At 51.0% G+C, this 21,342-nt stretch overlaps 10 protein-coding genes across 10 annotated transcripts; 5 read left to right on the forward strand and 5 right to left on the reverse strand.

Moving 5' to 3' along the window:
* Positions 1-47: 47 nt before the first annotated feature.
* Positions 48-1,519, forward strand: NCS57_01253900 (Proline dehydrogenase; the record flags this gene model as incomplete). Its single annotated transcript, XM_053062211.1, has 2 exons — positions 48-646; positions 697-1,519. The coding sequence occupies 2 exons, from the start codon at positions 48-50 to the stop codon at positions 1,517-1,519; spliced, it is 1,422 nt and encodes a 473-aa protein (XP_052908739.1).
* Positions 1,520-1,945: 426 nt separating this feature from the next.
* NCS57_01254000 (Multifunctional fusion protein) lies at positions 1,946-3,869 on the reverse strand (the record flags this gene model as incomplete). The annotated part of the gene is made up of 4 exons (XM_053062212.1): positions 1,946-2,121; positions 2,173-3,140; positions 3,195-3,667; positions 3,717-3,869. 4 exons carry the CDS (start codon positions 3,867-3,869, stop codon positions 1,946-1,948), a joined length of 1,770 nt encoding a protein of 589 aa, XP_052908740.1.
* An 866-nt stretch (positions 3,870-4,735) lies between these two features.
* NCS57_01254100 (DAO domain-containing protein) lies at positions 4,736-6,100 on the reverse strand (the record flags this gene model as incomplete). The annotated part of the gene is made up of 1 exon (XM_053062213.1): positions 4,736-6,100. The coding sequence occupies one exon, from the start codon at positions 6,098-6,100 to the stop codon at positions 4,736-4,738; it is 1,365 nt and encodes a 454-aa protein (XP_052908741.1).
* A 1,591-nt stretch (positions 6,101-7,691) lies between these two features.
* NCS57_01254200 (uncharacterized protein) lies at positions 7,692-8,799 on the reverse strand (the record flags this gene model as incomplete). The annotated part of the gene is made up of 2 exons (XM_053062214.1): positions 7,692-7,968; positions 8,024-8,799. The coding sequence occupies 2 exons, from the start codon at positions 8,797-8,799 to the stop codon at positions 7,692-7,694; spliced, it is 1,053 nt and encodes a 350-aa protein (XP_052908742.1).
* A 1,190-nt stretch (positions 8,800-9,989) lies between these two features.
* Positions 9,990-12,106, forward strand: NCS57_01254300 (HET domain-containing protein; the record flags this gene model as incomplete). The annotated part of the gene is made up of 2 exons (XM_053062215.1): positions 9,990-10,739; positions 10,784-12,106. 2 exons carry the CDS (start codon positions 9,990-9,992, stop codon positions 12,104-12,106), a joined length of 2,073 nt encoding a protein of 690 aa, XP_052908743.1.
* Positions 12,107-12,467: 361 nt separating this feature from the next.
* Positions 12,468-13,610, forward strand: NCS57_01254400 (uncharacterized protein; the record flags this gene model as incomplete). Its single annotated transcript, XM_053062216.1, has 6 exons — positions 12,468-12,534; positions 12,596-12,607; positions 12,664-12,758; positions 12,814-12,849; positions 12,898-13,529; positions 13,580-13,610. The coding sequence occupies 6 exons, from the start codon at positions 12,468-12,470 to the stop codon at positions 13,608-13,610; spliced, it is 873 nt and encodes a 290-aa protein (XP_052908744.1).
* Positions 13,611-14,128: 518 nt separating this feature from the next.
* NCS57_01254500 (MFS domain-containing protein) lies at positions 14,129-15,883 on the forward strand (the record flags this gene model as incomplete). Its single annotated transcript, XM_053062217.1, has 5 exons — positions 14,129-14,363; positions 14,419-14,616; positions 14,667-15,228; positions 15,275-15,517; positions 15,571-15,883. The coding sequence occupies 5 exons, from the start codon at positions 14,129-14,131 to the stop codon at positions 15,881-15,883; spliced, it is 1,551 nt and encodes a 516-aa protein (XP_052908745.1).
* An 86-nt stretch (positions 15,884-15,969) lies between these two features.
* NCS57_01254600 (uncharacterized protein) lies at positions 15,970-18,364 on the reverse strand (the record flags this gene model as incomplete). Its single annotated transcript, XM_053062218.1, has 5 exons — positions 15,970-16,485; positions 16,530-17,079; positions 17,127-17,789; positions 17,836-18,221; positions 18,278-18,364. 5 exons carry the CDS (start codon positions 18,362-18,364, stop codon positions 15,970-15,972), a joined length of 2,202 nt encoding a protein of 733 aa, XP_052908746.1.
* A 297-nt stretch (positions 18,365-18,661) lies between these two features.
* NCS57_01254700 (Sulfatase domain-containing protein) lies at positions 18,662-20,224 on the forward strand (the record flags this gene model as incomplete). The annotated part of the gene is made up of 1 exon (XM_053062219.1): positions 18,662-20,224. The coding sequence occupies one exon, from the start codon at positions 18,662-18,664 to the stop codon at positions 20,222-20,224; it is 1,563 nt and encodes a 520-aa protein (XP_052908747.1).
* Positions 20,225-20,671: 447 nt separating this feature from the next.
* Positions 20,672-21,195, reverse strand: NCS57_01254800 (uncharacterized protein; the record flags this gene model as incomplete). The annotated part of the gene is made up of 1 exon (XM_053062220.1): positions 20,672-21,195. The coding sequence occupies exon 1, from the start codon at positions 21,071-21,073 to the stop codon at positions 20,672-20,674; it is 402 nt and encodes a 133-aa protein (XP_052908748.1). The 5' UTR covers positions 21,074-21,195.
* Positions 21,196-21,342: the final 147 nt, after the last annotated feature.

Below are 21,342 nucleotides of genomic sequence, written 5' to 3' on the forward strand. Positions count from 1 at the left end.
TTGGGAGGCAATTGCCATTGCGAGTAGTGATGATGTTGGGTTTCACCATGCCTTCCTTACGACACCGCGCATCTCTATTGTCTTCTACCTCAAAACGAGCTATTGCTTTCTTACGATCGACGGCGAGCTCTCAGAGGCGCAATGTTGCCAACAGAACCTCAGTCTCGGTAACACCACTGCCACCCCCTCACTCTCTCTTACCCACCGGAATGCTTCTTCGATCGTTACTCATTGCAACTGTCTCGAGTCATTCAGTCCTTTTAACACCATCACTTGCCATTCTTTCCTTCTTTTCCAAACCTCGGCCCGCTCTTTTCAGCGTCGAAAAGAACCCGCTGCTACATGCAATCTTCAAGTCAACGCTGTACAAGCACTTTTGCGCCGGGGAGAATGTGGGAGAAGTCAAGACGACGATAGAAAATATCAAGGATATGGGGTTTCGAGGTGTCATCCTGACTTATGCCCGCGAGGTTGTGGTTGACTCTTCGACGGAGCAAGAGGTTGGTGTGGGGGCTCTGGAGTACAAGGAGAAGGACGCTACCGAGCTTGAGAAAGAAGTCGCATTTGACGAAGGCATTCAGGCATGGCGAGATGGTGTGCTGGAGACTGCTTCGATGCTCGGAGAGGGTGACTTTCTGGCTCTCAAGTACGTGTAAAACCTATAATGTTCTCAATATCGACTGACAAACTTCTTAGATTCACTGGCGCTGGGGCTAAAGTCACCGAGGCATTGACAGCCAAGAAGTCTCTTCCAACTCAGATGCAAGATGCCCTTGACGCTGTTTGTGAGCAGGCGATCAAACGCAAGGCCAGCATCCTAGTCGACGTCGAACAGCAGTTTGTCCAGCCCGGCATCGACGACGTTGCGCTGAGCCTCATGCGCACATACAATCGAGACCATGCAACAGTCTACAACACATATCAAGCCTATCTCAAGTCGACACCCTCAACACTCCTGCGTCACTTGCATCTCTCCAAGGACCAGGGGTTTACTATTGGCGTCAAGTTGGTGAGAGGGGCGTACATGGCAACGGAACCGCGACATCTCATCAACGATACGAAGCAGCAGACGGATGATTCGTATGATTCCATCACTCAAGGGCTGCTGGAGGGAAGATATCAGGATCTGGAGCACGGTTCATCGGCTGGTTTCCCTCGACTCAACTTGTTTCTGGCAACCCACAACAAGCAGAGCGCGCTCAACGCATACCAAGTGCAGCAAAAGCGCTCTGAAGAGGGACTGCCTTTGATCAAAGTGCAATATGGACAGCTGCTTGGCATGGCTGACGAGGTTAGCTGCACTTTGCTGCAGCTCGGTGAGAAGGCGGGCCAGACATCCCCGGAGGTGTACAAGTGCCTGAGCTGGGGAACGCTGGGCGACTGTATCTCGTACCTTCTTAGAAGGGCTGTAGAGAATCGGGATGCCGTTTCGAGGACAAAGGCGGAATATTTTGCTGTGAGAAAAGAGGTTTGGAGGCGGTTGAAGAGTGCTCTTACGTTTGGAATCGCGAATAGATAGTTGGCAATAGAGTTTTGCTACCTGTCGTTGGCACCGTTCCCATTTCTACTTTCTTGCCTCTGCATATGGGTAAAACATTGAATGCGTGATGGAAAAGGCTCTCCCATATTTTCAACTGAGTTTCTTATGTCGTTTGTTCAACGCTGGCTATCTTGATGAAGATCGTAGCAACACAAGGTAATTATCGTTTGCCACATCTCTCATATATGACATGCCGATATGGATGTTGGGAACCTGTTTCTGCTTCAAGTGAGAGGAAAATGACTCTGGACCATTCTCTACCATCTCATCGCTATAACAGACAAGCATTCATAGGTACAAATATAGAAGCTACTCGCAAAGTTTGTAGGAACTGAATCGGCTATTAGGCTCTATCTAAAAACCTTACCAAGCCTATCGTGCCCCCATGTTTCGTTGCCGCCGAGTTCAAGACTCGTTGCTAGGATACAGGAATGTCTTTTGAGGGAAGAACTCCTCCTTGATCATCCTGGGGCTCGCAAATCGTCGCAGGGGATCAGAGCTACCGGCCTTGTCGTTTGTGCCTGAGGAACGACCACCACCGAAAGATTGTTGACCGATGAGGGCAGCAGTTGTCTTGCAGTCTATGAGTGAGAGTAGAGGTTAGCAATACGTAAACAAATATCTGGCAGAACTGATTAGGGGGAACTTGCTGATGTAAAAGTTACCGGCAGAGTAACGCAACGCATCTTCTGCCTCACGAATGGCTGCTCGGCTCTTGGCAAAGATGGCTCCGGTCAGGGCGAGACCACCTCCGGCCTCATCAACCTGCTTCAGAATGGAGCCCCATTGAGAATCGGGATAGACATAAACTGCAAATACGGGTCCAAAGATTTCTTCGTTGAAGAGTCTATGGTCTGGAGAGTCGACTTGATACACGGTTGGCTTCACAAAATAGCCAACAGAATCATCATAGGTACCGCCCACTAGTAGCTTGACTGATGGGTCGTTGTTGGCCGAGTCGATGATACCTTTGATCTTGTTGAAGGAGTGCTTGTGGATGACAGGTCCCATGAAAGCTTCAAGTTGCTTATCTGGGCTTCCAATGGTGATCTGTTCGACCTTGGATTTGATGCCTTTGAGGAATTCTTCCGCTCGCGACTGTGGGAGATAAACGCGGGAAGTAGCAGAACACTTTTGACCCTGATACTCAAAGGCGCCACGAACAGTGTGGTTCACAGCACTTTCAATGTCTGCCGAGGGATGGATAAGATGAAAGTTCTTTCCGCTGGTTTCTCCAACCACACGAGGAAAGTCCTTATATCTTTCCTCCGCAATACCTTGTCCAATCTTGCCATAAATCGATCGAAAGACCTTTGACGAACCGACAAAGTTGATGCCTCCGAAGTCCTTGTGTTTCAGAACCACGTCTGTGATCTCTTCCGCATCGCCGGGGAGGAATTGGATAACGTTTGGTGGCAAGCCTGCTTCGAGGAGGATCTTGTACACGATGGCGCTGGCGTAGACGTTGTATTGGGAGGGCTTCCAGATGACAACGTTGCCCATCAGAGCTGGGCCTGAGATGAGGTTGCCGCCAATGGCTGTGAAGTTGAAGGGGGATACGGCGTAGACGAAGCCCTCGATGGGTCTCCAGTCCATTCGGCTGCGATAAGAGTTAGCAAGGGACAAGCTAAATGTCTGTAACTTCGAAACATACCTCCACATACCATTGGTGCCTCGAGTTGGTTGCTTCTCGAGCAACTCGGCAGCATAGTTGCAGTTGAGCCGGAAGAAGTCTGCCAGTTCCGCGGCAGCATCGATTTCTCCTTGCCAAATATTCTTTCCTTGCCCCAACATCGTCGCAGCAATCAACTCATAACGGTATTCAGTTGTAGCTAGTTCGGCCGCCTTCTGGAAGATAGCAGCTCGATCGACAAAAGGCATCTCCTCCCAACTCCTCTTAGCCTTGAGCGCTGCCTCAATGGCCTCTGAGGTCTGTTGGCGGGATGCCATGGGATAATTTGTGAAGACGGTTCCATGCTCTGAGGGCATGACTTGGTCGAGTGACTTGGACGTGGCTTGGATGGTGCCATTGTAGAAGACGTCGGATCGAACGGGGAGTTGTGAGCGGAGCTTGGATAAGGCCTCTTCAAGCTTCTTGCGTTCAGGGGAGCCTTTTCTGTATTCTGGCTGTTGCGGGTGTCAGTCAATTTGCTAGGAAATGCCGTTAATCACTCACGTTGGGCTCGTTCCTGGGATCAGGAAGTCTGAACGGCGCCGTGGCATCGGCTCTCCTCTGGACTGAAGTGCTGAATGGGGCAGCTCGGAGTCCGCGAGGGAGTGTCCGGCCTGCACGGCTTACACTCATTCCGAGAGCTCTGGTGATGGGCATTGCGAAGGATGATTGATCAGTTCGGAAGACACAATGGTTGTTGCACACTGCCAACAGCTTGAATCCATGACAACCATTTATCTCTAATCGACATGATGCATCGCTGACGGGCGGATACGTGGACGGAAGGGTGCCGAGAGTTAGTCGACTAAAGGGCCGGCAGTTTGCCGATGGCACCCAGCCGACACACGCACAATGAGCTCCCCCGGGCGATATCCGTTGGCGGTTCTTGGGACAAGCCTAGCCTGAAGCCGGCGTTTGCAAAAGGAAGTCTATAAGAAAGGACGTATCAAACGCCACCGTCTTCCAAGGCACAGAGACGGATGATAGCCGGGTCCTGCCCCTGGTGTCTAAAGGCATTCACTTACACCATGGAGTTTGGAGCGCTGCCATGGTGATAGTGCTCCATATCGAGGATCAATTTCAACCAATAACATCCGGTATGGTGTAGTGGCTAACATTTCGCGCTCTCATAACCTGAGGGATAAAGTACCGCGGAGCCCAGGGTTCGATTCCCTGTACCGGAGAACATTTTCTTTTGCCGTTGCGCTATCATTTTGCTGCTCTCATCAACTGCCTCGCGGTTGATGGTTCACGGATTTCTGGCCTGTGACCAACGGCTCATGAATTGTGTAGTTGCTGAGGTGCATCGAGACCTTTCTTTCTATTAATAAGTCTTAGTTAAGCAATGGCTCCTTGAATGCGTCTCTAATTGCAGGCGTCAAGTGATAGAGTACCTAATTGTTTTTGCAAATGACCAAAGTGTGGATTAAGACCATTATTATCTATTTTAGACTATCTACTGTGTACGGTCTATAGAGCCTCATGCCAAAATAACAGGGCTGGCTATTACAGCTTGGGGCCTACTACAGCTTGGGGGCTGAGGGAGGCTGAATATCCGACAACTCCAGTGTCTCTCCCAGCCGCCAGCTGACGCTTCCTCCCCAGTTGGCGTCACCTTGGCTGGCCTTGGGATCCTTCCACTTCCATCTAGCGGTGGACTGGTCGCCCTGTTCAAGAAGCTTCTTGACCCAAGACCCAAAGATGGGGAAGAACTTGAATCCGTGGCCAGAGTCACCGGTGAGCAAGACCAGTGATTCTGAGGTTTGAGGAACAAAATCGATGATGAAATCTGAATTCAGTGTATCGGCGAACCAGCATAGAGATTTTTTGACCAGAGGCCGATCCGCCAAATATGGGAGAGTCTCGGCGAGTAGCTTTCTCATCTTGACTTCATCATGCTCAGGGACAAACGCGCTGTCTTTGAGTGACTTGGGGGCATGAGAAAAGCCAGTCCTTGGATCCGTGTTGATGTAACCACCGCCCATGGGGCAGATCTTGAGAAGATTTGTCTTGGGGTCCGGCTCAAAGTAGAAACCGAGATCCCTAGCATATGTGATGGGGATACCTCGAAGAGCAGAAACTTCTTGGTCGGATAGGTGGACGTGGGCGACAGACCAAGATTTGGCGACGACTTGGGTTCCAATCTCGGGTACCAGCTTGGTGGCGGCAGCTCCGACAGCCACGATGACCAAGTCTGCTGCGTGGAAACGACCGCTACCAGTCTTGATGCCAGTTGCTCTTCTTCCATCGGGAGTCTTCTCATACACAATCTCGGACACTGCGCCTTGGGGACCGAGGAAGAACCTCACACCGCGAGCCTGCGCCTCTCGGTAGGCAGCGGTCAAGGCAGCTCCGGAGTGTGCATAGCCGTCGAAACTGTTAAAGTAACCGCTCCATCCTGGAAACGAACCAGTGTACTGCCAGAAGCGCTTCTGGATGTCGCCATCTTCACGGAAAGGAAGTACATGGTCCTTGAGCTGAGAATGGGCGTCGGCTGCTGCCCGGAAGCGACTCAAGGTTGCTGTAGCTTCCTCGGATGCATTGCCGGAAACACAGTGAATGAATCCAGTTTGATGGAAGAATGGGGCGTAGAAGGGCGTCTTCCAAGCGGAGATTGCTTGCTGGGGGATAAGTGGGTTAACATTTGCTAGATAGGAGAAATGGTAGATGACACTTACAATGGTGAGTTTGGTCCAAAACAGATCCTCATACTCTGCCCTGACGATCTTGTTGAGGTCGTTGGCTGCAGAGTAGCGAGGGGGGATCTGGTCGTCTTGCTCGTAGATCGAAATGTTGGTGTAGCCTGCCTCAGTCAAATGAAGCGCAGTCGAGAGGCCAAAGGCGCCGCCGCCGACGATAGCAATATTGCTAGACTTGGAGATTGTCATGGCGATATACAAAACACTCGAGTACAGAGTGCATAGCTGAGGAAGCAGGCTGATTGTTGGGAGCGTCACTGATTGCTGTGATATAGAGCTGGGGCTGGCCAAGCTGGCGGATAAAATCCGAGCAGCTCGGATAATAGCCGAGGCGATACAAGTGGTGATTGCTATTCTGCAGTGCCTAGAATGGCAATAGTTGACGAAACGTTAAAGACGGGACAGGTCCCGAGAAGTATCGGCCGCGAAGCCGGGATTGTCTTGATGATAAATGGATTGAAAGACCATTTAGCTCAGCCCGAGTTGACATCGGATACTTTCACACATCTCATATAAGTTGTTAGAGAGATAGCTCTGAAATCCTTTGGCTTTTGAAGCAAGGTTGGCAATAAAGTCGCATAGTCTCTCCCGTTGGCACTGAGTGAGGGCCCATCGCTTCCATTACTGATACAGCGGGAACCACTTTCATTCATGTTCAATATTAGGGCTAGACTAGATCAGATTGGTTTGTATGGTGCTCTAAGATGGTAGAAAACAGTTGAAGTTGAAGCCGACATGACTCTGGGTTGGTGCTTTCAGCTAGAGCCGTTAAGGCAGATGCTTTATCAAGCAAGTTTCAAGTATCAGAGCTTTCTCTATTGAGTTGCAGCATTTATCCAAACTTCCAAACGTCTCGACTCTTTACCACTGACTAAACTATCTATCTTCTCATCCTTGATGACTCTCTCTGACTACAGCGAGCACTACTGTGCCCAACACGGAATCGTCTAGGGTATGACCACCTCGTGCTCCAACCTCTAAAACTCAAGATTCTAGAGTTGAAAAGGAATCGAGTTTCATCGCTAATGCCTCACTTGTTCGTCAGCTGAGCATGTCAAAACCTCATTTCGTGAGGTCATTGCCGCTTAAACAGCGACTGACATGCCGAGCCTCACAGCCTGCTTCATTGGCTGCCAGCGGCATGCATCCCCACCCTATACCCCTCGCCGAGAGCTTTTATCTTGAGTAGAGCCTCAATGGTGCATACTGGTAAGTGCGGCTGTGTCGAATTTCATGTTTGGTTAATGCTACGTTTATCCTTCCTGGTTCTTTGAAAGTAACTCTATCATCCCCTTCGACAGTCACCACAACACCCCTTACAAGCATCAACCTACACCAAAAATGAGCTCAGGAACAGTCTATCATAACCCCGCGGATGTAAGCAAATTCAATCCTGAAAGAAACAAGAAAACTAATCGACGTAGTACCCAAAGTGGGAGAGAGCGTCATCTTCTCATCGCTCAACGGCATCTGGGTCATACCCAGTATCAGCGGCGCTTACTGCGAAGCTCGATCCCAAACATCTGGGGCCGGATCTAAGATGGTCCCTTTGTCCAATAATACACATAGACTGCACTATACTGGATGAGAGCTGCTCTTGTGTCCTGGAGGGTTGTACATAAAGTCCGTCACGGTGAGATTGTGGTGGGAGTGGTTTGGAAACAGCATTAGTATTTTATATACCTAGAGACTTTCATCAAAATTCATGACCGCGTATTGGGTGTATCCCAATCTCTCTCATCATCATCAGCAACACCTCCTATCTCTCATGTCGTAATCATCATGCCCACGTAATAATAAACTCCATGCTCTGACCGGGTATGCACTTGGTGCCCGGCGCCACGTGCATGACGACTGACCAGGTACCAGAGGCGCATCGCTGGAAGGAGGTACCTCCCTTGTGGCAGTTCCAGTATCCTTCTGGCTTGCAGGCCGTGCCGGGAGTAATGGCGCCAGTAACACCACCGGTAGGTACTGGTGGAGTTGTCGTCGTCGTCTTGCGAGTTGTCGACTTGAGGGTTGTTGACACTGGAACGGTGACAAAGATGCCGCCGGGTCTATAGTCACTGATGTTAGTATAGTTGAACATGAGCTCCTGCGGTATTGACTTACTTTGTGGAAGTCGGCTTGGTGGACGTCGGCTTCGTCGTTGTAGTCTTCTTGGTCGTAGTCGGAACAGCAGCTGGTTTGGTAGTTGTAGGAATCACAGCTCCAGGACCAGCTGGACACTGGCCGACCGGCGCCTTCGTGTTGGAAGAGGTTATGGAAACGTCAGGTCCGGGGTTGGGAAACATGAGATCCGTCATCTCGGTGGTTCCGCAGCCATTTCCGACGTTGGCGACAAACATGGCAGGTCGCTTGCTCATTGGTGTCGAAGGCGTACCCTTTCCTGCCTTGACGGTGATGGCGGCGCAGTTCATGTACATTTCGCGGTTGCCGATCTTGTTGAACCAGGACCAAGCAAAGAGGGCGACTCCAGCGGGTGTGTCGATCGGCAGGGTGAACATGAAGGATTTCGAGGGTGAGAGGGGACAGTTTCCGATGTAAGACTGGATGACGGTCCAAGTCTTGCCCTTGTCGAAAGAGAGCGAAGCCTGGCAACTGCCGCCACCGTGATCTGCGCCGCCCGCGATGGTCATGTTGTACTGCTGCCCGGCCTGCCAGGTCGCAGTGGGTGCACCCGCCGCGGTGCCCAAGAGGGAGTGGTAGCCCTTGCAGGGAAAGTTGCTCCCGTCGCCAGCGAGGGGAGAAGTCATGCTGTAGTCAATGTCCCATCCTGAATTGGGGTTGTACTTGCTCTTGAAAGGAGCAGGATAGGTCATCTCCATGTGGGCTTGGGCTAGGCCAGCTAGTCCCAGGATGGCGGCGAAAGCGTTGAAAGCCTTCATGTTGTCGCAAAGTTAATAGCACTGCTGTGTGAGCGAACAAGTTCTGAAGGCTGTGTGTTCAGTTTGTAGTCGGCTTGAGTCGTGAGGATGTGTGATGAGAAGTCCATGGTTGGGGAGTCTCTCAATCAGTCTTTATAGTCTTGGAAGCGTCTCATTCTCGCGTGTCAAGTGAGCAAGTTGTGACGGAACTAACGAAACCTGTGGGTTCCTTAGCCACGTTGAGGCTCTGAATGTGTTGCGGGCTAGAACGTGTCTGTTGTGGGGAGGGTTTAGAGGCCTCGTCAGTAAGTGAAGAAGAGACTTTGATTTCTCATTCCAGCCACATGATGGATTGAAAGGAGATGCAGGGTCAATTGAAGAGTGATCATGGGAACGCAAAAGCGATGACATTTCAGCCATTGATGGTGATGGCAGGATGTAAGACAGAGGTTGGCGACAATGTCGGTAGAGGCTGAAAATGTCACAGAATGGCGATGGACGCTTGGTTTGTCTCAGAAACTGGTCAGTAGGCATACCCGGGGAACAGGTAAATGCCAAGCGAGAGCATTTATTTTAAGCATCATTGGTCTCGATCCAAAGACTAGAATTCAATAGTGGCCGTTTGCGACACCGGATTCTGAACAGGTGCCTGGAAGAAAGCAGCGCCACGCGTCGCAGCAAGAGACAGTCTGCAAGGGGTTTGTTCCTGAGAACAGCATTCCAGAATCCCATGGATTTGGAGACCGGACAAAGTCTTTGTAGTGGCTGAGCAGGAGAAATGGTGTAATCTGTTGGAATGCTGAAGGGGCGGAGACTTCGAAAGGGGGATCTTTGGTGGCCTCGACCGTTGCGCCCTGGTAAAGTTGGTCTGGATGCTTCGTTATCCGTTATCGACGTTTTGGACATGAATCTAGATCTCCATCACATTCAGTGGCAAAGTGCTCAACATCTGCATCATCTACAGATGTGCTGGATTGAATATTGTCAGATTAGCGACTATGCAAGAGATTGTGGGTGATAAAGAGAACAATGTGGGTCAATTATTGAGTTGAACATACCGCCGAGATCGAGAGACTAGCAAGGACTGCAATCCTGAAAAAAGAACGCAACGTGATAATTGGCCGCGGGTCTTGGCCAGGACAGGGTTTCGTATGACTTCACTTGATTCAGCGGGTAAATCCCGCACGATCGCGCAGACAGTGAAATCGATCATGACCTCACCGGAAAAGATTGATATCGGATTCTCGGCTGGGGCTGCCTTGGTCTACAAGGACGTCGCCTCGCTAGACGTTGTCCAAGAGCAGATCCGCATACTGCACCTCGAGCCTGGATGGGGCTCTACTCCTATCTCCTGCACTATCCATCGCATTTCTCTGACGTCTGATCCGCCCCCGAAGTATGAGGCGCTCAGCTACACGTGGGGTGACCCCAAAGTTACCCGGGAGATCATCGTGAATGGCTATCTAGTTAACGTCACCTTTAACCTTTACTCAGCACTCTATCGTCTTCGTCAACTTGAAGAGATTCGTGCCTTGTGGGTTGATGCGCTGTGCATTAATCAGACTGATGTGGATGAGCGTGGTCAGCAGGTTGGGTTAATGGGCAACATTTATTCCATCTGCGATAACACCGTCATCTGGATAGATGAGCCGCCATTCGAGACATGGCCGGCGCATTGGTTCGGTGATGAGAGGGACCATCCGTCACTGATATGGCTGGGGAACGAATTCGTCTATTACTCAACGTTACAAGAGCCAGCTGACCCGGCTTCCGTCGACATCGTCTTCCACGTCTTTGCCAATCTTAGGCTTATCCAAGATTCACATCTTTTTGAACAGCCGCTATTCACAGACTTGACGGGAGCCAACTTTGCGTATCCACCAGACTACAACTTTTACTGCTCCATGATGGCGCAGGCTTTGGCTCCGTTTGCGGATAGTCCTTGGTGGACGAGGATCTGGGTGAGTTGTGTGTATGTCTGACAGACCAGTTCTAACATGAACAGACGGTTCAAGAATGCATTCTTCCCCAGAGAGCAACCTTCATATACGGCCCTGTCTCAATCGAACTGAAATTCATGCTTCGAGCATTTTCAGCATTGAGTCGTCACATGCTGGCAGACTGCTGCAGTACAACGGGCGCGCGGACAAACCCGGAGCTCATGCCCCGTCTGCGCAAACTGGGCCTCGCCATGAGGCCTATTGACCAACTCAGAAGCGAGCGCAGAGAAGGACTAGAGCTTTCGCTCTGGACGGCCCTGGGTGTCACTCGGTCTCGCTTCGCTACCGATGATCGTGATCGTGTCTTTGGCGTGCTCGGCCTTGTCAACTCGTGGATTAGAGAACCCATCGTGCCAAACTACAGGGCCAAGACTGAAGAAATCTACACGCTGGCAACCCTCGATGAGATACTCGCAACAAACAGTCTATCGCCTCTACATTTTCCGCTGCAAAAGGATATTTACCCAGATGTTCCTTCGTGGGTTATCGACTGGACCGCGGGCAGCAACGTTTCACTTCGACTGAATGTATATCAATGGACTCAAGAGCATTATCTTCAATTTCACGTGTCGCATAAGCACCCATCTCACGTCGTGGCTCGGGATAGCAACCGAGTGCTCGAAGTCAAAGGCCGTCAATGCGATCGAGTTGCCCTTGTTGGCCCGACATGCAAACATGGAATACCAAAAGACAAGCGAAGCGTATACTGCCAGTGGTTCAAGCTCTTTGAGCTTGATCGAAATCCTTCAAGGTTGTACAAAACCGGCGAACCCTATTTTGATGCTTTCTGGAAGTGTCTTTGCTGGGATCTTGTCCTTTCGGTGGATGGACCTGCTGAAAAGGCTCACTTTAGGAGATCCAAGGGAACTACAGATAGTTACGAGGCTTTTGTTGCCTTTGCTCCAGTATCACCGTACTCGGTATTCCACCCGGAGGGTCTTTCTCCAGAGGATCGAGAGGCAGCTGTGCACTTTGATCCAAGGTTTGACATTGGCCAACATGCTGGGACGAGGGAGCACACATCCGAAACTTTCATCACAGAGCAGTTAATTGGAGGCATAACTTTAAATACGGCCATGTTTATGACAGAGTCCGGGTACCTGGGACTGGGACCTGCAGAGACGCAGGTTGGGGATGAGGTGTGGTGCTTATTTGGTAGTTGGATGCCTTTTGTGCTAAGGCCGACTGGGAAGACCCAAGAGGTCGTCACTGGAAAGGGAGAAAAGCCGCTGCATTCGGTATTGGGGATCTGTTATGTACACGGGGCTATGGATGGTGAGGTTGCCGATGACGAGAACCTCCCAATCGAGACTGTCTACCTTGTTTGAGATACTTGATTGTGGAAACATTTGGCTTGGAACAATTATTCACCATAAAATACATAAACACAAGACTACTTCTCGGTAAAAGTTAAAAGTTCTTTTGCTAGGGAAATCGGCCTGTAACCGTATCAGACTCCACGCGGGCCGGGTATCTAGCCGCCTTTCGGCCATACCCCGAGAACTAGCCAAAAGCCGTCACCGCTGGCACGGCTGCTCACCGACGCCCTTCAATCGGCTCTGCCCCACCGAATGATGCGGATCTTTGTGTACAAAACACTCGACTGGTTTATCATTGTGAATGAGGGGGTTGTTGGTCTCCGTCTTCTACCCTGGCCACTTCTCGCTTCAGTAGCGTTTCGCAGAAACCATGAACTCCGACACGGTCAAGAATATCGCCGCCGGGACCATGGGAGGCATCGCTCAGGTCATGATTGGTAAGTTAAAGGCTCAATCTGGCCGGAAGCCTGTCTCCGTGCACTGACTTACCCAGAATAGGACAACCGTTTGGTATGGCCCGGAACACTGACCGAAGTCTCTTCAAGATGCTGATATAAAAACAACAGACATTGTCAAGGTTCGACTTCAAGCAAGTGGCGGAAATGCCTTGACTGTTACCAGAAACATCTGGCGCCGGGAAGGACCCTTGGCCTTTTACAAGGTAAGCCCTCTTTGGCTTGGTAGCCTATGGAAGTATCCTTCTAATTGCTTTCTAGGGCACCATACCACCGTTACTTGGAGTCGGCGCTTGCGTGAGTCAATGAGAGACTCCCAAAGGCCCTTGCTGATCAACAAGATAGGCTAGCATCCAGTTTGGCGCATTTCACTTTTTCCGAGAGCTACTGGAAGAACGAAACAGGAATCTACAAGGTAACGCTGACGGAACATTGTCTCTTGGTCAGTTCTACTTGGCAGGAGGTGCTGCAGGCCTTAGTAACAGCATCCTGTCTGGCCCAATTGAGCATGTGAGGATTCGCCTCCAGACTCAACCTCACGGCGACAACCGTCTCTACGCAGGACCTGCCGACTGTGCTCGGAAGATATGGAGGCATTCAGGTATTGGTGGCATCTATCGAGGCCAAGTAGTCACGATTCTTCGTGAATTTCACGGCTTCGGCATCTGGTTCGCATCGTACGAAGGTCTCGTCCAAAAGGTCATGGAGCTAGATCAAAAGCCTCGAAGCGAGATTCCAAGCTGGAAGTTTGCACTCTGCGGCGGTATTGCTGGAGAGCTCATCTGGCTTTTGACGTATCCGTTGGACGTGATCAAGAACAAGATGCAGACCGACGGGTTCGGGGCCGAGAAGAGGTATAAGAACATGCGCGAGGCTTTTCGAGTGACGTGGAGGAGTGGAGGTGTTGCTGGTTTGTTTAAGGGGATTGGACCGACGTTGCTTCGAGCGATGCCTGTTTCTGCTGGAACATTTGCAGTGTAGGTGATGTTCTATATCAGCAACATGAGGGAACGCTAACAGAGGACAGAGTTGAAATGGTGCGCAAGGCACTTGCGTAGATGAGATTCAGGAGCATAGTTGAAATGGTCGTGTTGTGCTTTGTCTGCAAGATGTGTTAGCTCATGTATTGAACTTGGAAGGTTGCTCGAAAGTTTACTGATTAACCGCCTCGCAGAGTGATGAAGAAACCTGGGAAGCAAGTCTTGGGGCGGAAAAAATAATGGCTTGACTGCAACGCATCCGAAGACCAGAGACCGCTCCCGAAGGCAATACTCTCGGCTGGCCGGATGTCGCCCCCTCGGATGTCGCCCTCGGATCTCGTAGATCGGGAGGTGGATCATGTGGATTCCGGGGTAGCGCAGATGCTAGGCCGGGATATTGGGAATAGACTCGTCGTAACTAACTTTGCAAAGGGGCGGATTGGATCACGGGCCTGAGGAGGGCCGCAATTCCTCAATGATCCCGACCATCACGACATCGAGTTGACCGTCCAAGATATAAACCTCTTGTCTCGGCGTCTGTCAGGTTAACAACAGACACAACAATTCCCATCAGCCCTTCCAACTCATCAACAGTCATGGGGATCTTTACCAAGTTTCGCCTCTTTAACAGGAGGCTCGCACTCGCCTGTATGCTCATTGCCGTGTCGACTTTCAACTATGGCTTTGACAACCAGGCGTTTGCGAGCACACAGGCCATGGACCCGTTTGAGAAGCAGTTTGGCGATTGGGATGAGAAAAAGGGGGCGTACGCTCTTGAGCCGTACTGGCTGTCGCTGTTCAACAGTCTCAATTACATTGGCTTTGCCTTTGGTGAGTAGACTTGATTGTCAACTTCCCCGCCAAACGCGTGCTGATTTAGTATCAGGAGTCATTGCGGGTAGTTTCATCTCGGCCCGCTGGGGTCGAAGGTGGTGCATGTTTGCCATGAGCGTTTATGCTCTTGGTACCGCTACCATTTCTGTCACGTCCTTCCACCGTGAACAGATTATGGCAGCCCGTATTCTCAACTACATCTATGTCGGCATGGAACTTGGCGTCGTTCCAACCTTCCAGTCTGAAATCGGTACGTGAGGCTTGGCATGGACGCAGAACACTTCTAACAGGACCACCCAGTCCCCGCTCAAGCCCGAGGCTTCATGGTTGGCTCATACCAGCTCAGTCTAGCAGTCGGTGGCCTGGTCATCAATAGCGTCTGCTTCGGCACCAGCTTTCTCCCCGACAATCGCGCATGGAGAATCCCTCTCGGCTTGTTTTACATCGTCCCGACCATTGTTGTGGCGGGTATCTGGTTTATTCCTGAATCACCTCGATGGCTCCTCCGAAAGGATCGCGTTGAGGAGGCGTGGCAGAACCTTCGCAAGCTTCGAGAGGGCGCTTTCACTGAAGAGCAAATTGAAGCCGAGTTCAAGGAGCTTCGTACCTCCCTCGAGCAAGAGGTTGAACAGGGTCGTTTCATTGAGCTGCTTCAAGGAAACAACCTCAAGCGAACGGCTATCGTCATCGCTGTCAACTTTCTGATGCAGGCCAGTGGTCAAGCTTTCGTGTCGCAGTACGGTGCTGTGTACGTCAAGACGCTTGGAACCATCAACCCATTCGGCTTCAACTTGATCACGGCAGGCATCAACATCGTTACCTTGACTTGCATTCTACTCTGGACGGATGTTATTGGTAGACGGTATGTTTCCCCCATCGGACCACCGACCATTTGCTAACCGAAGAAGGATCCTAATGATCGCGTCTTCCTGCACAATGTTTGCAGCAATGACCACCATGGGAGGCTTGGGTATTGAGAGCCCCGTCGCCGACGATAGAAAGAAAGGTGTCTTGGCTATGATGGCCCTGTTTGCCTGTGGCTTCTCAATGGGCTGGGCGCCGCTTGGCTACGTCGTCACCACCGAGATCTCGGCTCTTCGACTTCGTGACTTGACCTCGCGAGTTGGATTCACCACCAATGTCATCATGAAGTAAGCCACCAAATAACACTTCTCTGGCCATCGATGCTAACGAGTGCTTCCAGCTTCACTGTCAACTTCATCATCCCATACCTCATCTACGACCAGTACGCCGGCTTGAATAGCAAGGTTGGCTTCATCTTTGGCGGTCTCATGGCGGTCGCTATCGTCTTTGTGTACTTCTGTGTACCTGAGTGCAAGGGAAAGACACTGGAGCAGGTCGACTTCTTGTTCAACCAGGGCGTTCCGATCCGGGACTTTGGCAAGACGGATGCGGCGGCTATGATGCAATCGGTCTTGGAGGAGGACAATGGTAAGAAACACGACTCTGATGTCGAGAAGGGCTCTGTTGTGGTGGGGTCCAAGCATGATAACTGAGGCTTCGATCACAGATTGCCGCTCCATATAGCCAGATAACGCATACTCCTAGCTTTAGGAGCCTTGATTAGATCCATAGTCTATTACTACTCTGATCCTATGTAATGAGGCACATTTGCATCCGTGTACGCATTAAGCTGCAGGTCGAAGGGATCCATGGGAAACACCATGTCATGCTCTCCAAAGACCACATCTGCAGAGTTGGTCAAGTCATAGTTCATCAAATTGTAGCCAAGCGGCTGCCCCGAGCCGCTTTGATTCGATGAAAAGACGTCCTGACTGTCAACAGGTAGAGAAAAAGGCCAGCTCCCTTGAGTTGATGGATCAATGGGCGTTGCTGATTGGATATCCTCTGTAGCCGGTGGCTCCTCTTGGTTTGACTCTGGGGGATTGACAGCTGGATCGAGCTCCTCTTCATCGTCTGGGGCGTAAGCGTGTTTGGACCTCCGGTGTAGCTTCTCCTGAAGTCGAAGATTGCCTGTTGGCGGACTGTGAAACGTGTCAGTAGAAGGGCGAACCACGGAGGTTTCTTGGACTTGCGGTGATTCTGCAGACCCTGATCTAGCACCCAGCCTTGGGATAAGCTTCTCGATGTCGGATATCTGATCCATCAGTAAGTTGCCCACAAGACTTGGTGATAGCTTACACATGAAGCAATCCAGTCAACCCCTGTTTGGATCCGCGACACAATAAACAAAGCATCTGTCAACTTCTCCTTCACGACCGGTAGTGAGTCATCTCCATGAGCCGGAAGCAAAGAAGCGAGGTGATCAATGATCTTGACAGATTGATAAGTAACCACTGCCAGCGTGGGCGTCTCAAGACGACTGCTTGTCTCAAGATGGCGAATCTTGGACCACAAGTCGCAGGAGCCCAGTGCACTCTGCAGGCATCGACGCTGGCAGTAGTCTATGTATTCTCTGGGTGTCTGCGCCGCAGCTTCTGGGGAAACGCATTCTCTTATGCCGGGGATCAGGAAGCGGTGCAGGTCGCAGCGGCAGCTGAAGAGGAGGGTGTGTAGCATTGCGTAGGCGCGTGCCTCATCGGAGTGGCACATGAGCATGAGTCTGTTATCGTTGAGCTGCAGCTCTTCTGGTAGCGACTCTTCAAAAGACGCAAGCTCTAGGTCAAGCGATCGTAGCTGTCCTCGGCTGTGGTAGGGGCTAGAGCCATCCAGAATTACCCGCCTGGTGTACCTTGGACCTGTTAGCATCGACCCTGCTGAGAATTGTGTCCAACATACCTCAGAACTCTATCACGAATATCGTACAGCCGCATCAAGCAGGCCAGAGAATTCAGGCCAGTGTCAGCCTCGCTCTTACTTCGCAGAAACGGAGATCGAGATGGAAGCCCTAGCTGGAAATTGTGATAACTGCTCGGAAGTCGAATATGCATCCTCTGTGTTGGACAGACAGTCAAATCCTCTATACCCCCAGAAAAGACTTTATCAGTAGCGTAAATAGACCACATCAACCGACGCAGGCACTCTTGCTTCACGGGATCCATAGCCGGGCGCTCGTAATTAAGCCGTTTGGTGAATGCCACCCTGGCTGCAATTGAGATGAGCACCCACACGTCCCCGGTGAAACGCAGTGAGGAGAGGAACTTGACAGCGAGCATCAACGCCTGAAGCTTGGGTATTGACATGTCGCCCAGGTGCCCAGCCAGTTCGTTCTGGACTTGTTTCATCCAGGAATATGCCATTGACCTCTCGGTATAGTGGGCTGGCCTGTGTCTGAGCCCTGCTGCGCAAATGGCTTTGAGTAGAGTCTTGTCTAGCTTTCCTTGACTCCATTCGGCAATTGTAGTTGCTCTATGAAGAAAGACACAGTCGGCAATGTCGGATTTGTCAAAGTAAGTATCCAGGTATTGTCGAACGGCGTCTCTATCCTCGGCTTCAAAGAGGCTTGGCGAGTGTTAGTAGTGGTCGCCATCACACAGCCGATACGCACCGAATTGAATCATCGCCCGTAATGCTAGACATGCCAGCCGGTGTCAATTGACTTGGTACCGACCCATGATCGGTCGGTGGAGGGCTAACAGGCGAAGCGATAGCTTCTATCACACCATCCGGCTGAGGGATGCCTCCATCACCAAACAGGCACGCCTGCGCATGAGACCGGCATCGGTCGCAGGGATGAGTCCCGGAACACTTGACCTTTGCGCTCCGACAAGAGGCGCAAGCCCGGAGAATACGACGCCTCTTGATCCCGGCCTGCGTCAAGTCATGACCTCGGATGTTACCAAACGACTCGGCTGTCTCGTTTGGCACATAGCTGCAAGCCAAGTCCAGACGCTCACACCGCACACATCCCGTAGTTCGACGGTCACATTTGACCTGTGTTGATCGTCAGCGGGGAACCATGCACTAGAATGCGGAGGTGTCAAACCAACCTTTCTCGCGCGACACTGTCTGCACGCGGGCTGCTTAGCCGGCAACGAGGACCCAGGAGAATGGTTCAATGAGTCTGGGCGATTCATCTCGGACGAGGGCGAGATCCGAGCGAGTTCCAGGATGTAAGGGGATGTGGTTCGCGGGGGCGGATCTTGTTATGAAACCTTGGCTGAATGCGGAGCACGCAAGTCTGGGGCTAGATGGCGTATAGCGAGATCCGACTAGACGCCGAGGGCGAGATCCGAGTCTGTTCGGATGAGGCCGACAAATCAGAGACGGTTCCGTACACGAGTCCTTGTGCTGTGTCCGGCTTCCGAGATTAATATGAGCCTCATTGTTTGCTCTCATCATCTTCATTGACTTTCTAGACGACTCAAGACACGATGCCCTTCTCTCACAGCATCCCCCCCAAACCCCTGCCCCTGCAGGTCGCCTCTAAGAATGGAGGCGACAAGCCAAACTACATCATCTTCATGCCCGACCAGTTGAGATACGACTCCCTCGGCTGCACGACTGGTCCTAATTCTGGCATCAAAACACCAAACATTGACGCCTTTGCTGCCCGAGGAAGTCTCTTTACCAACTGCTTCACTCAAGCCTCGGTATGCTCGCAGTCGCGATGCAGCATGTTTACGGGGACGTATCCGCACGTCAGTGGACATCGCAGCCTTGAGAACCTGATCAAGCCCTGGGAGCCAAACATTTTCCGAAGTCTCAAGGAGTCGGGTTATCACGTTGCATGTCTTGCCCCGCGAGGCGATACCTTTGCGCCCACGGTCACGGAGCTCAGCGTTACAGAATATGGCTTCCTCGAAACGCCAGAGTATGTGCCTAAGTTTGGAGGAGGCGAGCGCGAAATCGACGAGAGCATTTGGGGACGACTGTTTTATCGAGGTCTGAGAGACGCGGACAAGGCTATGGATTACGATGAGGCTGTCGTGAGATCAGCTTTGACTTGGTTGGACTGCCCTCCGACCGACAAGCCTTGGGTTCTTTTCATGCCTCTGATCTTCCCTCATTGCCCTTTCCAGGTTGAGGAGCCATTTTTTTCTATGTATGACCGAGAGAAGATTACTGGCATTGAAGCCACACCGGACAAGAAGACGGGCTACGAGCCACGGTACATGAAGTCCATCAGAGAGCGATATGGTACACACCGCGCAACGGATGAGATTTGGAAAGAGATCAAGGGTACCTATTACGGTATGATTTCTCGACTTGATGATCAGTTTGGTCGTGTCATGAAGCGCGTGGATGAGTTGGGAATCTGGAAGGATACCGTCACCATGTTCTTTACTGATCATGGAGAATATCTCGGCGATCATGGCCTCATCGAGAAGTGGCCTTCTGGTCTTTCTGAGACTCTGGTTCATGAGCCGCTCATTGTCGGAGGTGCAGGATTACCAGAGGGAAAAAAGATCAACGCCATGACAGAAATGGTTGATCTTGTCCCAACCATGTTGGAAATTTCGGGGATTGGCGAGTCGTTCTCCCACAACGGACTGTCCTGGATTCCTCTGCTCTGCGGTGATTCTACAACACATAAGCAATATGCTTTTTCTGAAGGTGGCTTCCTGACGTCGGAAGAGCCCATACTCGAGCAGGCGCCCTACCCATACGATTTGAAAGCTGGTCTACAGCACGAAGATACAACCCTAGTTGGAAAAGCCATCTCCTTGAGAGACGAGACTTGGACCTTTGTGTATAGATTGTATGAGCCGTCAGAGCTCTATCATCGACAAAACGACCCTCACGAGCTACACAATCTAGCCGAAGATCCAGACCACAAGGAGTTGGCAGACAAGTTTGAGAAGGCTACTCTGAAGTGGCTTTTGCAAGGAGCCGATGTGATGCCTTGGACAGCGGATCCGAGATTCCCGGAAGTCAAGTTGAAGAGTCCGCGAGAGCAGATGCAAGAGCGGTTGAAGCAGGTTCGAAGTGACTGAAGGCCTGTGAAGTTGGAAGTTGGCCTGCAGGTAGGACCGTTTTTACGCTGGTAGAAGGTTTAGGAAGAGTTTACAGTTGTTAGTGGGCGTAGAGAAATCTTTGCCACTTAGCTAGGTCTTGGTAGACCTATGTAGAGCTTTAACATAGTTATTGTGCCCTACTATCGACTTTCTTTTATACTGAAGATAGAAATGCCCGAGGTTCCCGGGTCTAATCCCACAGCTAGAAGGAAAAGGGTGATTATAGGTGACATAGAGTTTACCTTTTGTATCTCCATTGGAAGATTTGTTTTCTAACCGTCCACAGTGACCAAGCCTCGCTCATCAAGTTTGAGATGTGTAGCATCCAGACGATCAAGCGTGCAGAAGTTTCTGGGAAAGCATTTGATTCCAAGGTGTTAAGTTGCTAAAAGCTGACTGCACATCGCCTGCATCTTCTCATAACGTCTAAGAAATGTATGCCTCAACCTCAATCTCGACAATCATACCCGGAATACCCAACTCCGTAACACCAACACAAGTCCACGTCGGCTGATGATCAGGCATCCACTTGCGAAACTCCTCCACCATGAGATCAAACGATCCAGAAAGAGAAATATGGAAGCTCTTTACAGAGTAGACATCTGCCCAGCCCTTTGCGCCCGCGTCCTTGAGGTTCTTTTCGACGTTTTTGAAGGCAAGGTCAATCTGGCCTTTCAGGTCATCCTTGTCGATGTTGCCCTCGGCATCCCAGCCGCCTTGGCCTGAGCACTTGATGATGTTGCCGACACGCACGGCTTGGGAGTAGGAGTAGAGCTTGTTGTTGGTCTTGCCGACGCCTTCGTAGTTGAAATAGTTGAGGGTTGACATGATGGCTGGGAGATCTGCCCTAGTCTTAGTGGTATAACCAGTCAAAAACGGCGATGAAGCTCACAGGTGAAGTGTGGTAAAATTATTTGAAATATTTTTTGAGCAAAAAATCCAAGAACAGGACGATGGATGAGACTGCTTGTCAACAGTCTCGGATGCCGTTTTATCTATCCCAGAGCACCACCTGATCTCCCCCCTACATCTTGGCATGAGCATCAACAAAACCTATCACTGGCCTGTAAATTCTGCCAAGGACTGCTATTGCAGAG

This window comes from Fusarium keratoplasticum, chromosome 10 (genome assembly GCF_025433545.1).
Source record: "Fusarium keratoplasticum isolate Fu6.1 chromosome 10, whole genome shotgun sequence".
In the NCBI taxonomy this organism is placed as follows: Eukaryota; Fungi; Ascomycota; class Sordariomycetes; order Hypocreales; family Nectriaceae; genus Fusarium; species Fusarium keratoplasticum.